At 42.4% G+C, this 14,583-nt stretch overlaps 1 protein-coding gene across 1 annotated transcript in view; it reads right to left on the reverse strand.

Moving 5' to 3' along the window:
• The window catches only part of LOC148505450 (uncharacterized), a 103,342-nt gene extending 89,463 nt beyond the window's left edge, over positions 1 to 13,879 (reverse strand). The window contains exon 1 of the mRNA XM_088448267.1: positions 13,829 to 13,879. Within this exon, the coding sequence (XP_088304393.1) occupies positions 13,829 to 13,831 (3 nt within the window). The 5' untranslated portion in view covers positions 13,832 to 13,879. The remainder of the gene's footprint in view (positions 1 to 13,828) is intronic.
• Positions 13,880 to 14,583: the final 704 nt, after the last annotated feature.

The raw sequence follows: 14,583 nt of genomic DNA on the forward strand, positions 1-14,583 counted from the left end.
GAGAGAATGCTAGGGAATACCTCCTAACTGTCCTTATTTCAGCAGGACCGTCCTGCTTTACAGGCACTGTCCCACCCGTGGGTTGCAGTTGGGGAGGACACTCTCACACCACTGCTCTGCATAGCTGAGCACCGATGAATGGATGACTCGCTCATGCACATGTCATTAATTTCCAATTTGCTGTCTCTGGAAGAGGCTCGGGGCTGTCCAACAGCTCTCGGTGCGCTGGGCAAGTCCCCAGCATGACAAAAATGGGGTTGTGACTTGCGGGCAAGGAATTTCCTGTGAGGCCACTCCCCTTACCAATAGGCCATGCCCCCTAATTTTAACAGACTTTTATATAGTTTGATTTTGGAAAATTGCTTTTCTGAATGTTTTAGATACTACAGGAAACATAATAGTTTATGGGCGCTGTATGAATTGTTTTGAGTTAAATATTTATATATCTTTTCTTAAAACAATCCATAAAAAGAAATATACTTTGCTAATCCAGTAATTGGAAAATAAATTATATTAATATGTAAGAAAATTAGTTTAGTTTGCCTGGGCTAAAACATATGCCTAATGCATAGATCATTCATCAGTAATTAAGATATTTTTGTAGCTAATTGTGACAACTGAAAGCATATCACTAATTCCTGGAACGGTTTTGTTCCAGCTCTCAAAGCTCTTGATAGTTATAAAAATCCTTTTTATAAACACACATACTTGAGCAAAGGCTATGATTGAGTTTACTGTTCAGAAATAAAGTTTCAGGATACTACAATATGGGGTCAATCCAATTAGGTGCAAATTGCGAGTTTGTTTCATGAAACTCGCAGACTTCACACAAATGCGCGCTCCCGAAAATTCTCCAGTCCAATTAAAAATGCCTATTCGCAGTACTCTCACAGCCGAGGTTTGCGAATTGGCTGCCAAATGCGATGTGAGAGAAGTGCATGAAGAAATGGGGAGACCATCCTGGACCCCCCAAAATTGATAATTTTGATAGCAGGACTTCATAGAAGGTTTGGAAAGTATTAGTATTAGCGGCATTAGGAAAGTACTGAAGGTTTTTTTTTAAATGCATAAAAATTATAAGAAGCAAACTTTTTAATTTAATCTCAAACAAATGACATTGAAAAATGAAAAAAAAAGGAGGAAAAAATTATACTTTGGGGTACTTTGAAAATTTTTACAAATAAATTATAAAAAAACTATCATTTTTTAATTAAAAAAATACTGTAATTTAATTTGGGGTGCCTAAACTAGCGACAAAGTTGATTTTGGGGTAATGTGATGCCATTTTTTTACCCCCAAAAAATGACATGTAATTATTGGACTAATTAAGATAATTAGAAACTTCCAATTGCCTAATTAGTCATTAGGGGGGGTGTCCAAGGGGTTCAGCTTGATGTGTGGACATTTTAAAAATAAATTAAAGATTTTCCTTTCTATCTCTCACCCTCAGGGAGGTGCAAATGGAAAAATGCTAATTCAATCTGACTGGTTCAGTGCAAGTTGCTAATTGGATTGGAAAAGAAATTCGCTGTGTGAATTCGAAGAGAAAACAGCACCTCGCAATTCGAACATAGTTAGATTGACCCCCATAACTGAGCTTGTAGTTTTCTGTGTGTGGGCCAGCTTATCTGGCAAATGGGAAGAGGGGAACGGGGGTGTCTGAATCTGTGTACAGTTTTCATCTATACTTATCGCCTGTTGGCTATCTCCGGTTTTGGAATAGGATAGCACGATAAACGGGAGTGCACAAACATGCTATAAGCTGCAAATTCGGGCAATAGGCGCAAAAACTTTCTCGGAGAAAACTTATCGTTATCACGGCTAATTGGATACCCCCTTAGTCTCTTATGCTTCAGACTGTAGGAGGGTGGTCTTCAGCATTTAGAGATTAAGGTTGGACAGCTGGAGAAGTGTTTAACTGATATGGCAGATACGAGCAATGTTATTATGGGTAGATAGGTGTGCAAGTCATTTAAAGACACAAGTGCCATGTGTAGCGATAGCCTGCTGACGTGGAAGGGGTACAGTGTAGGTGTTGATTGGACCCACAATAGTTAAGGTGCCCATACACGGTGCGATATAGCAGCCGGTCTGATGGATTGGTATGATATCGCTGCAATATTGTACGGTGTGTGGGCATGATATCGGCCAGTGCGTGCTCCCGTGGGATCGTACATCGCACCACCAGAACTTACTGCAGGTTCACTTGATCTGGGGATGCTATGTATGATCCCATTTAGCGCTGTGCGGGTGGGGGAGGGGGTGCTGGCATATCAGGCGGTCGGCCACCTGATCGCTCCGTGTGTAGGGACCGCCCGATATGTCGGCTGTCGGATCCCCAATCGCGTTGCAAGGTGCATATCGCACCGTGTATGGGCGGCTTTAGATTAACGAACATCAGAATTACAATTGACCTTCCACTATTGATGGGGAAAAAATAAATAATTAAATACATTTTAAAATAAAATCAACCATTGAACTTGCAATATTGATGTTTGTGAACTCTTGCCGGCTGACAATATACTATGGGGGAAATGTAATAGCCTGCGAGATGCAGCCATTGGCATGATTCTGGTGAGCCTGCACAATGTTTTTAAAGAGGCAATAATTTAAAAGGCACAACCAACCCGGTCTTGCCTTTTAAATTATTTTACTTTAAAACATTGGGCTGAGACGCCAGAATCGTGCCTATACAGTACCTGCATCTCCTAGGCTTACATTTCCCCCTTAAACGGCACTAGAATGAGGTGTTAAAGGCTTAATTCACTGTCAGTAAACAGCTGAATGTCAAGAGAAGCACACGGCAATACACCACTGTAACCTAAAAAGGTCCTTGCACACTGGGAGCATCTGGCACCCAAGCTGTTTTGCAGCTGGTGAAACTCCTCTCTCTGGTTTACATCAGGCTGCATCACAGAGTTGCCTACAGTAGTGGCATAGGTACCCTGGCTCAATGTAAGGCAGATTCAAACTCCCAGTGAGCTGTACTCAGAGACAAACATAGGGCCTGATTCAGAGCCGCTCGTAAGCGGCCGCTCGTTCGCTCCGAGCGATGTTCGCACATCTGCGCATGCGTATGGTTCGTAATGCGCATGCGCCAACCAGTCAGTGCGGTCGGAAATCGTGTGTTCGCAAAATAGCGAGTGCCTGCTAATTTGAGTGACAGGATGAGGCGTTTGTGGGTGGTAACAGGGGAAGGTGCTTGAAAACGGGGAATGGAGATCCAAACACAGGCGTGCCAAACGGTCAAAACGGGCGTTTTAAGGGTGTGCATAATTAACAAAGCAGCGTCATCGACCACGTCACTTGGTTGTTTCTTAGCCTGAACTGTTCGCATGATTGCGGTAGGAAAATCCAACCACAAGCACTGTGAGTAGTTCAGACGCCTTTCGATGTACTCGATTAATCTAATAAATAGCGGAGATGACGTAGGATGCGAGCGGCCAGGGGGCATCTTTACAAAATAGCGAACGCATGTTTCGTTCGCTCGCTCAGACATAGAGGCGTCAACAGACCGCAAAGAGCAAGAGCTCAATTTAAATAGCCGGCCCCTTTTTCTGAACGAGCGAGCGCAAATTGCGGCCGGCTCTGAATCAGGCCCATATAGTGAAGAGAGAGAGAGTCCTCCTGATTGTGCTGGGAAATGCACATCCCTAGTTGTAATGTGTATTTCCCAGCACAATAATGCTGTTGTACAGTGCATTTCCCATTTGTTGTAACATGCATTTGTATTTGTAGTAGTGGAGTTAAGTAGGCTTAGGCTTTAGGGTATCTTAGTCCATATTTGCTGTTTCATTAAGAGAATACATACCAGTAAGCTGCAGATATATTATCCAGTAATGTTTTACATTTTAATAGAATATTGCACCAGATAATTTATACTAATATTATAAGAATGTTGTGTCTGTCTGTCTGTCTGTTCCAGGTTGGCACAAAAACACTGAAGAGATTTTCATGTAAACTGCATCATTGTGTAGTGAAAACTCCTAGAAATAACCTGCAATTAGTTTCATCTCAATCCCTCAAGTTAAACCTAAATAACAAAAACAAAATGTATTGACATCATCAATGCAAGAGATAGGTGTGGCACCATGTGCACGACTGATAAGCGGTGGGGGAGAGGTGCTATTTTGAATAGAACAGGCTTCATAGCAGTCTGTGCACAGGGCACACAGTGACATTGGTGTGAGTGGTGGGTGAAGGCGCTGCTGCCACCTATCTGTGTAGCGCTGCTGGTCACACGGGCCACTCCCACGACAGGGACCCTCTGCAAAGCAATACAACTCAAATTTAAAAAAAAGTGTTAGTGGAAGCAATTCATTGTGGGCGAAGCCGTGGGCAACAGCTAGTTGTAAAATAAAGGGATGAACCCCAAGACAGCACATACATTTAGAGCAATGCAGATCCTTCAAAGTTGCAGTCTGTGAATATGAATCTCAGTCCTAAATACTCAACTTGGAAAAGGTATAAGCTTAACGGTGACTGTTATCTGTGTTAAAGATAGATTCCTAACAGATTTCTGGCCTTCGAGAATTAGTTCTCTTAAAACCTACAATTAGGACAGAAAAATGTATCTTTAGATATACTGTAGGGAACCGGTATGTAATGCCGGCTGTCGGGATGCCTCCTATCAAAATACAGACAGCGGCATCCCGATAGTTGGTATCCCGACACGGGTCGGGTAAGTATACCTACCCTTCCCCCTTCTCCCCCTGCCCCTCCCCACACCACACACTAACGCTCCTCGTTAATACCAAAACCTAACCCTCCCCCCTTCGTGCCTAAACCTAACCCTCTCTTCTTAGTGCCTAACCCTAACCTCCCCCCAAAAAACAACACCTAACCCTAACCCCGCTACGCTGCCTAAACCTACCCCCCCAGTGGTGGGCGCCCCAGACTTACCTCATTCAGGCTGGCGTCCTTCTGGATGCCGGCGTCGGGATTAAGATACAGTAGGCATCGGTATTTCGATGCCTATCTTAAATCACATGTTGGACTTTCGGCAGCATTTCATCTGCCAGTCTGATAACTACATCTCTACTGCGGCAGTGATGCTTATCACACTAATAGTTTAGCTGCAGGAAGTTTGTCTAATACTGTTATCTAATACTGCTTCCCCTGGAGCCCAAATGCCACTTGACATATACTGTATGTTAGTCCTGACAAGTCAAATATTTATCAGATAAACAGCTCTCAGGTACAGTAATCACTGGATTCTGCCATGGTTGTGAGAAAACAGGTCCCTACAAACAGCAGTGCAAAAATGCACAAAACTTTATGGAACATCCCCACAGTGTTACTACAGGAGTTGATAAAGCATCAGGCAAGAAGTCCCAAAATTACCTGGAGTGGGTTAAATATAATTATTTGGGGGCTGTAAGACAAATGTATCACAGATAACAAGCTTCTCTAAGAAAAATAGAACAAATTCCCCAGAATCTCTAAAGAAAGTTTAGTTGACACAATAGCCAAGATAACCAAAGACTTTTACCAAAATATTACAAACATATCTCTTTAGAACAAAATTGAGAATTTAAAGACCAGTGGTGTAACTAGGGTATTTGGAGCCCAGGGCAAGTTAAAAAAAACATAGCCCCCCCCTGCCGCGTGGTGAAAAAGTGGTCGTGCCACATACCACAAGGGACGTGGCCACTGAAAAATTACATGACACTCGTCGCTCTGGGAACATTTCTTTCCATTCCATATGCACCTTAATGCCACCAGTAGTAGTGCCCATCTTGCAATGCCCACAGTAGTAGTGCCCCTTATGCAATGCCCCCAGTAGTGCACCCTTATACACTGACCCTGTAGTGCCACTTATACAGTGCCCCCAGTAGTGCCACTTAGTGCCCCCAGTAGTGATCCCTCTCTATGCAGTGCCCCTTATACAGTGCCCCCACCCAGTAGTGGTCCCCCTATGCAGTGCCCCTTATACAGTACCCCCAGTAGTGGTCTCTCCTATGCAGTACTCCCAGTAATGGTCCCTCCTATGCAGTGCCCCCAGTAGTGACAATACAAAACACAAGACACACACAAAACAAAATACTTACCTGAATCCCCACTCCTGTGCCTGCCGCAGTAAGCTCCTTCGTCCTCCCACTCGGCACTAAGGGAGGGACGTCATGACGTCTCTCCCTTCACCCACTGTGCGAGCCGGAAGGCGGAGCTCATAAGTAAGCTTCAGCCCAGCTCCGGCCGAAGGTGCAGCAGCCAATGAGCGTCTGTCTGACTCTCATTGGCTGCTAAAACAAACACACTGCCACTGGGTAGTACGAGTGTACATCTAATGTTTCCGGCTTTACAGATACATGTGAGGCCTTAGAGGTGGTGCGTCCTAGAACAAAAGTAAATACAAGAGCCTATTGTGATCGTCGTCGGGAATCTGTTGATGGTATTGTGACCGTTGGGGTGGTCACCACCGATATTGCCATAAACATTTTTTAGCATTAAAACCATACAAACCAATAATTACTCTGTTTAACCTGTATTACACAAGGTTATGTTGTGTTTTTTCTCTTACATGTATAAACATTAAAATTGAACCTGAAGAGGAGAACATCTGCTTAAAGAATTGAAGGGAAGTTTTGTGATTGTTTTAACCACCATTTGCATATTTTTGGATGACTTTTATTTAGTGGGCAAAATTTACTAAGCGGCGGGTTCCCAGTGCTGGGTAAACTGGGAAAAATTTTATTTTTTCCAAAACACAAACAAACAAAGAAAGTAATCTGCTCACAACGTGCTGCTGTGATAATAGTAAAGAAACCACCAACTAAATATAATAAAAATATTTTATATTACAAACACATAAAATTGGTATCACATCATAGAAAAACACACTTGTAGCAAACACCTTATAAATATACAAAAGGAAACTCCTCTATATTAATTACACAGTAGGAAATAATTCATAAGCACTAAATGTGCCTAATATAGAATAAACTCCGGGTTTGTTGAGGAATCGCAGTCCACAGCACATGTAGTTTGTGGAGATAAATACGTAAGCACACAAGTCACTCACATTCAAAGTATAAGCCAAATGTAGAGCAATCAATGTAAGCTCAATGGAAGTCCTGAGGAGAGCAATATAAATGGCAATCTTCTTGAGTTTCAATCCCAACCCCCAAACCCCAAAAAAACCAAACAAACGAGTTTCATCAGAGGAATCGAGGAATCGAATCCTCTGATGAATTGACTAAGCTCCAGCAAAAGTGACGCTTAGTATATTTTACCATTTGTTACATTAACTGATATAAATGTCACATCCATCACAAGAGACAATTTTAGTGATACAAACTGATGATGAATGGGGATTAGATTACATTATCTTTGACAGCCCACTCAAGACTTCACCAGAAGTTACATGAATACACCACAATATACTGTATAAAAACAAACAGAAAGGAATTGAGTCATAATAAAAATCCAGTGTATTACTTATCTCACAGATCTGGGCCAAAATGTCGTATCCTGCGATTTGCGGGCACCTGTGCAATTCTGACTAGATAGCGGGTCGATTTATAGCGGCAATTAGCTTTAAAGCAAGTCCGAAATCATGTGGGTGCCCACAAACTGCAGGCTATTACATCTGCACCATAAGCTGCTGATTAAGTTGAAGAGTTAGTGATGACCATCTAAAAAAATGAACAGAAAAAGATATACAGTACCAATCAACGCTGTATGAATAAACATATAAAATATGAAAAGCAGAATAAAGTTACATATCTCATTGAATTAAAACATAAACATCAAAATGTATCGAACATCAATCAGGATCCAGTCACATTGTTGACAGTTAACATGTCAACACCAGAATCACATCCTCATGTCGACATGTTCACAATATCTATATCAGAAATGTGGTCATGTGACATGTTGACATTCTATCACGTCAACATGTCATCAGTGTAGACATGATGAATGCTAACATACTCTAGTCACTGATGGCCAGGGATGGTTTGGCCATTATCTTTAGCGGGAAAAATCCAGATGGGCCGATTGGCTTGTGATGCCGCTTCTTAATTGTGGCCCCGCCCCGGAATCGCGTCACCCGGCTGTTAGTTCTTTATTAGCATGAGAGGCAGCTCCGCTGCCTATCACTGTCTGCTGCCCGCGGCCTGTCTGAGAAGAGGCTTTCCTATTAACCCCACCCAGAATACCCATGTAAGACGCTGCTACACCAGCGAGGAACAGTGTACTACAGCACTAGTCAGGCGGTAGGTGGGGTAAGTTGCGGGGCTGGGGGCCGCCCAGGCAGCCAGCCCAATTGTCTCCTCTCCACTCTGTCCCCTCCACAGGCTGTGAAGTTAAAGTTTCATTTCACAACCTGGGTAGGAGGCAGAGAGAAGAGGAGACAATCGGGCTGGCTGCAGTTGTTGCTAATTTTAATTTTTTTATGTGTTATTATGTTTTGATTTTTTTTCTATGCACTAGCCCAATCTATGAATTAGAAAATGCTTTGCTCTTTCAAAAATTAATTTTTAGTTATTTAAACAGTTATATACTGAGTAAAAGTGCAGCAAGTTCTAAGGCGGCAAGAGCAGGTAGGAGATAACTTATTTTGGGGGAGATGTATTATAGCGGCACTTAACGTGCCGCTATAACGCTTCCTGCTTCGCCTCTTTACCAAGGCGAAGCAGGAAGCACTAACGATGAGAGCCCTGGAGCTGGCAGCCACCGCAGCAGGAACAGCGCTGTCCCTGCTGTGGGGATAGGGCATCGCCAAGCTGTCGATAGCGACAGCTGCAGTGGACCGGACAGGCGAACTGACCATTCACACATAGCCCATATCGGTGCTGCTATCTTGTATATAGCTGCGCTCCTGTCATTTACCGCCCAGAGCCCCAATCGTACATGGGGGAGAAGCGGTATCAGCGCACGTAATGTGCGCTGATGCCGTTTCGCCAGTTAATACATCTGCCCCTTTGTCCTTTATTGTACAGTATGTTCATTTTGCTGTTGTATGGGAATACATATGGCAGTTCAACATTCATTTAGACTGCCTATGTTGGAGACCTGTTGCTAGCACCAGTACATCGAAAACATTAAAATGCTACTTGATGTATGTTAATGGTGTTGCCAACCTAACTTTAATGCGGGATGTAGTTATGATCCTAGCGGTCGGGATGCCGTCGCTCAGACTGCCGGCACCCGAATCCTGTCACCAGCATCCTGACCACTGACATCCCGACGGTAAGTATTGGGGTTAGGGGGAAGGTTAGGCACTAGGAGGGTAGGCTGCTTGGGGTCAGATTTAGCCTACCTACCGGTAGGTGTTGCCTTTTAACCCGGTTGGGATGCCAGCGTCGGGATTCTGAGCCCCGGTATCCCATACCCAAACCCTTTAATACATGCTGTAAAAGCAGCATGTTTAAAGTTATTGCAACACAGTTAAAAAACTTTAAGTAGCATTTATACATTGTTGGCATAATGGTCCCAGTAACATGGCTCCAACATCTGCAGTGTTGACATGATTGTCGCTATCCCCACTGCATATCATTGTATGGTTGTACTGTCACATAGCTCTGAGACGGACTGTCATGAACCTGTACCTCCTCCAATGCTATTCAATGGCATAGCAACTGCTGGTGGATACTATATTTATAGTGGGTTCCTGGTGACATGCTTATATAATATGATAAAGTGACATGTCCAAAGAGATAACACCCACCCTCATAGCCCAAACTTTGACAATTTGTTTTAAAATTGGTTTATACACCAATCGATGCACCACCCCTGCAATAGCTCTGCCCACCTCTGCATCCCCACCAGGCAGTCCTGAATCTATTTTTATAGAAAACTAGCACTGATTACATCACATTAAATTCTCTAACAGAGCATTGAGGAGAGGAAGCCAACAAGGTGCAATGGCAGAAAACTATAGTGTTTTGCAGTCACATTATGGGGCTGACAGAGTTGAACGCAACTTGGCTGTATTGCGTGCACAAAACTAAATTCTTATATTCACCAGTATGCAAAATTGTACACCTCTGCTGTTCCTAGCCCCCAATTTTGTCGGCACGCCCTGAGCCTAGTTTTTGGTGGCCACCACTTTTCGCTTGCATTTACTACCAACACCCCAATCCCAGCAGCACTCTGACACATACACCACCTAAACCACATTCAACATCAACACCCCAGCTTCACCATCACACCCACCAATTCACTATCAAATCCCCCAGCAGCACCCAGTCATACATTCCCCCTGCCTTCACTGCCAACACCCCAGCAGTACTCAGACACTCTTCCCCCCTCCTGCATTCACTTACAACACCCCAGCAGTACTCAGACACTCTTCCCCCCTCCTGCATTCACTTACAACACCCCAGCAGCACCCCTCTGCATTCACTGCAGAACCCAGACACCCACACTCCCATCCTGCATTCACTAAAGCTGCATACACATGTAAAGATTTTCTGTCCAACCATCCAACTAGTTGATTGATTGGTTGGAATGAAAATCTGGTAAGGTATGAAAGCAAAGAACAGTCGGCAATTTGCTCCCAAAATGGACAAAAACTGTTGTTTGAACAAATTGTTTAGATCAAACATTTGACAAACTTGTCTAACGACCATTTTCATCTGTTATCTGGTATTTAGGAGCAAATTGCTGATCATCATTTACTCCCATACATTACCAGATTTTAATTCCAACCAATCGACTAGTTGGACAGAAAATCTTTACGTGTGTATGCAGCTTAAGAAACACTCACCTTCCCCTGCATTGACTGCCAACACTACAGCAGCACCCAGACACTCTCCCCAACCCCTGCATTCACTGCCAATGCACCAACACTCCCAGACACTCACCCCAGCACACAAACACTGCCTGTTGCTGATCAAGGACTTTCACTCTTGTCATTTGCTGCTCTCACAGCAACAGCAGAGGAAGCAGGTCCCACATGTGTGAGGGGGAAGAGCCAACAAATAAGGGAGGGGCCATGCACTGGTGTCCAAGTATTAGTGAATGTACTGCAGCTGCTTAAATATATTATAGCTTGTTGTTAAAAATACTAACTTTTACATGTGCTTTATGAACATAAACACAAACTTATCCCTGCTGCAATCTGTTTTGTTTTTTATTTTTTAAATATATTTTTATTAAAGGAAATGAACATGTCATTGCTTAAGGTCCATTGAAAATAAAGACTATCTATAATAACAGTGTTTGGCGACTACCTAAAACTGTAAGCAGAAAAGGTATAAGTAAATAAGAACACATGTCAGATAAAAACGGTATTATATAGTCTTGTATAAAGGTAGAAGGGGGGATTGACAAAATCAAACCATTGAACATCAGACATACATCAAAATCAAAATGGGGGGTACCATCGGCGAGGGTCATTAAATTATAACATGTTAGTTGTGTTGATGTGCGAAGGGTGGATTTAGCCTGAGGTGAGAGAGTAATGGTGTGTACACACTTGGCGATCAGGAAAGACAGTACAATTACAACATCGTAATCGTAGTCATTCCTGATTCCCTGTAGTACTTACACTGAACAATGTGTCGTTCAGTGTAGGCACCCTGCATCATTCCTGAACATGGCCAATCTGTCGTTATCGGCAGATTGTCCTGCATGTTCAGGCGATGATAGATGTTGGAAACGACCAGCGGGAGCGCGCATTGCTGATCGTTTCCATCATTATAGTGCACGATTACTGAGCGATTGCACGATTACGAATATAGCGGAGGCCCTGAAGGTACCAATTGTGAACTACTCTAGAGGAATGCCCATCATGAAAAGCTGGATTACCTATCAATGGAAGGAAAAGAGATTTTGACAGCATTAGCTTCCGACGTGATTGTAGTGTTCACCAAGCATCCCAAATCAACAAATGATCACGTAGTGGAGGGGGATGGCCCACAGGACGGGTATAAAGGAGGCTAATGAGATTTATATCAGGACTAAAGGCCTGGTCTATGGCAAAATCGGTATTCGTGGCTGTACCCCCAATCCAATCTAATGCGTATCTGTAATTATCCACAAGGGCATAATCCCTGAAGCAGGGGAGATTCACTCCTCCTTGAGCCGGTTATTGTCAGAGTTTAAACAAAGAAATACAGTGTGTGGGTGTTTATCTACCCAAATAAATTTACTCATGGCTGCATTTATTAGATGGAGATCTGTTTTTTTAATAAAAAGGGGAAGCATTTGGAGGGTGTACAGTATCCTAGGGAAAGTGACCATCTTACTTAAATGGCGCAATCTGTTTTTAATTCCTAACATTTCTTCATACACTTGAAATACTTCATTTGTGTTATAAATTTGAGACGGTTAGAACAAGAAAAGGCATTGAAAGCGACAATATAAAATCTCCAGAACAAAAATAATTGCAGTGGCCTAGTAATCTCTTCATATAGGTCCCCAGTCTGTTACAATTTGGTAGTGCGTACATTAATAAGGTTACTATGTTACTGCTTGTAAAGTACAGTATAAATATTATGCAACCGCAAGTGAGTCTCTAACATACCTGTGTGATAGAACTGTATTATATGCATTTTGTGATATGCTTTCAATTTTGTTTTTAGAAAGTAATTTGGTTAACCCTTTCCTCCTTGCAACCTATGTCAAATATAGGTTGTTGTCTTAACTTTTTATTCAAGGATATTCATGTACAATAGCTTCCCTAACGTTTTTCAGAATATAAATGCTACAGTATATATATTATACATAGTTTCATAACTGAAACTAAATTTTCTGGAAACATTATGGATTGCAGCATAAAAACATAATGGGTTTGATGCAGCATTGGCTACAATTGCAGACTGTATTTCAGTTTTTTGAAATACAGATGTGTCCTCATACATCTAGCCTCAATACGCCATGCAGCACAACTTGCCTGGCGTGAGTGAGCCGGCAGGTTCCGTGCAGCTCTGCCAGCATCTGGTGTCTTTTTTTGCCGAAGTCGCAATGTAAGGCGCACCAGCAGACTGTGCTGATTACGTTGATATGTGACACATGTATATCTGTGAGTACTTAAATTTGTATATGAACCACAAAGGAACCTGGAATGAAAAAAATCTGTGGCCGCAACATTGTAGCACCTCGTATACAGATTTAGAGACTCTGTCGCGCTCGGATATAAGTGTCGCATATAAAACTAATTACAGTAGCACAGTCTGCTGGTGCGTCCTAGTCACATAGCGAATTATTCAAAAAGACATCCGGTGCTAGCAGAGTCTAACGGGACCTTGCGCACTGAGAGGGACTTTTTGGAGTGACTACAGCAAAGATGTATAAGGACACATCTCTATGTACAACATCAACTATCTTAAAATGCATGCACCAGTAACATACGGGCCTGATTTATGCCGGGTGTATGTCACACGATCACTTCCCAATTGCACCCATGCTTTTAAGCCTTTTATTTTTTTGCAACAAACGCTTACGACATTAGACATGCATAAAACTGCAGAAAAGTCTCTAATGCAGCAAAAACAACCCCTTTGCATACACGAAAATATACAGATATGCCATGGAGACAAATCGCCCATTAGTGTTAGTGGGACATTCACAGTTGCAAACAGTTAGTGCTGGGTATCATTGTCTGCTATTTGCACCTAACCAAATAATCTGCCTTTCTCAGGTGCAACTGTCTATGTCCCAGCCTGCAGGTTTTTACAACTTTACGGTACTGTACCACCTGTGAGGCGCAAACAAGTGTAAATGTCACAATCACACAAATCTACATGGGTACATGTCTAGTTTTCAGGCAGCACACAATTTATGCTACTCAAACGGACGTAACCCTCACTTTGCATCATCCCCAATATGTGCCACTCCTGGTTACCTGCTTAATGTATTATAATAAATACTGACAACTTACCATGGTGGATGCCTATGCTCCAGGTGTCTTGAAAGAGCAATTTAGTTTTTGTTTCAGTACTCATTTCTAGTATACATTATACACCGCTAGTCCAAGCTCTATAAAGTATTATGCTTAGTGCTCTCATTCCAATTCTCTTACATGTTATGAAAAGAATCCGTCTCCAGGAGAAACACCCCACCCACCAACATGAGATTAAAGAAAGCTCAATCAAGCTTTACCCTTGCCAGTTAAACATTGAAGAGAATGAGTTATTGCAGTAATAGGTATGTGTTTGCCTAATCCTAACATTGCTTCATACACACTGTATAAACTATGTGGACTGAAATAAAAAAAGAACAGAGAGTAGGTAGATTTTTAGTGATTGTACAATTAATGGAATGGGTATTCAGCCATAGGTGCCAAAATCAATCTTTCACTTCTTTCAGGCATAACGCCCATTGATTGCTAAGAACAGTGTATTAAAACTACATTTAAAGAGATAATACTAGTACAGTATGGAAAACAGTACTGCACATTATGAAACAGGTATTTATCAAAACAGTATTAAAGTCTTAAATGTAGTTGCAATCACATGGCTTAGAGTACATAGAGAAATGGTAGTATCCTCCTTCTAGCTCCAGAGTTCCTACATACTGCTGGTAGATTTTCGCAATCCCTGCAGTTTTCTCATACTGCATCTGCTGTGCAGGAGCCTGTGGTTACAGTTAATGCAGCTCACAATACAAAATCACATGGCAGATGCCTTTACACTT

This window comes from Taudactylus pleione, unplaced genomic scaffold (assembly GCF_031769625.1).
Source record: "Taudactylus pleione unplaced genomic scaffold, aTauple2 ptg000454l, whole genome shotgun sequence".
NCBI lineage: Eukaryota > Metazoa > Chordata > Amphibia > Anura > Myobatrachidae > Taudactylus > Taudactylus pleione.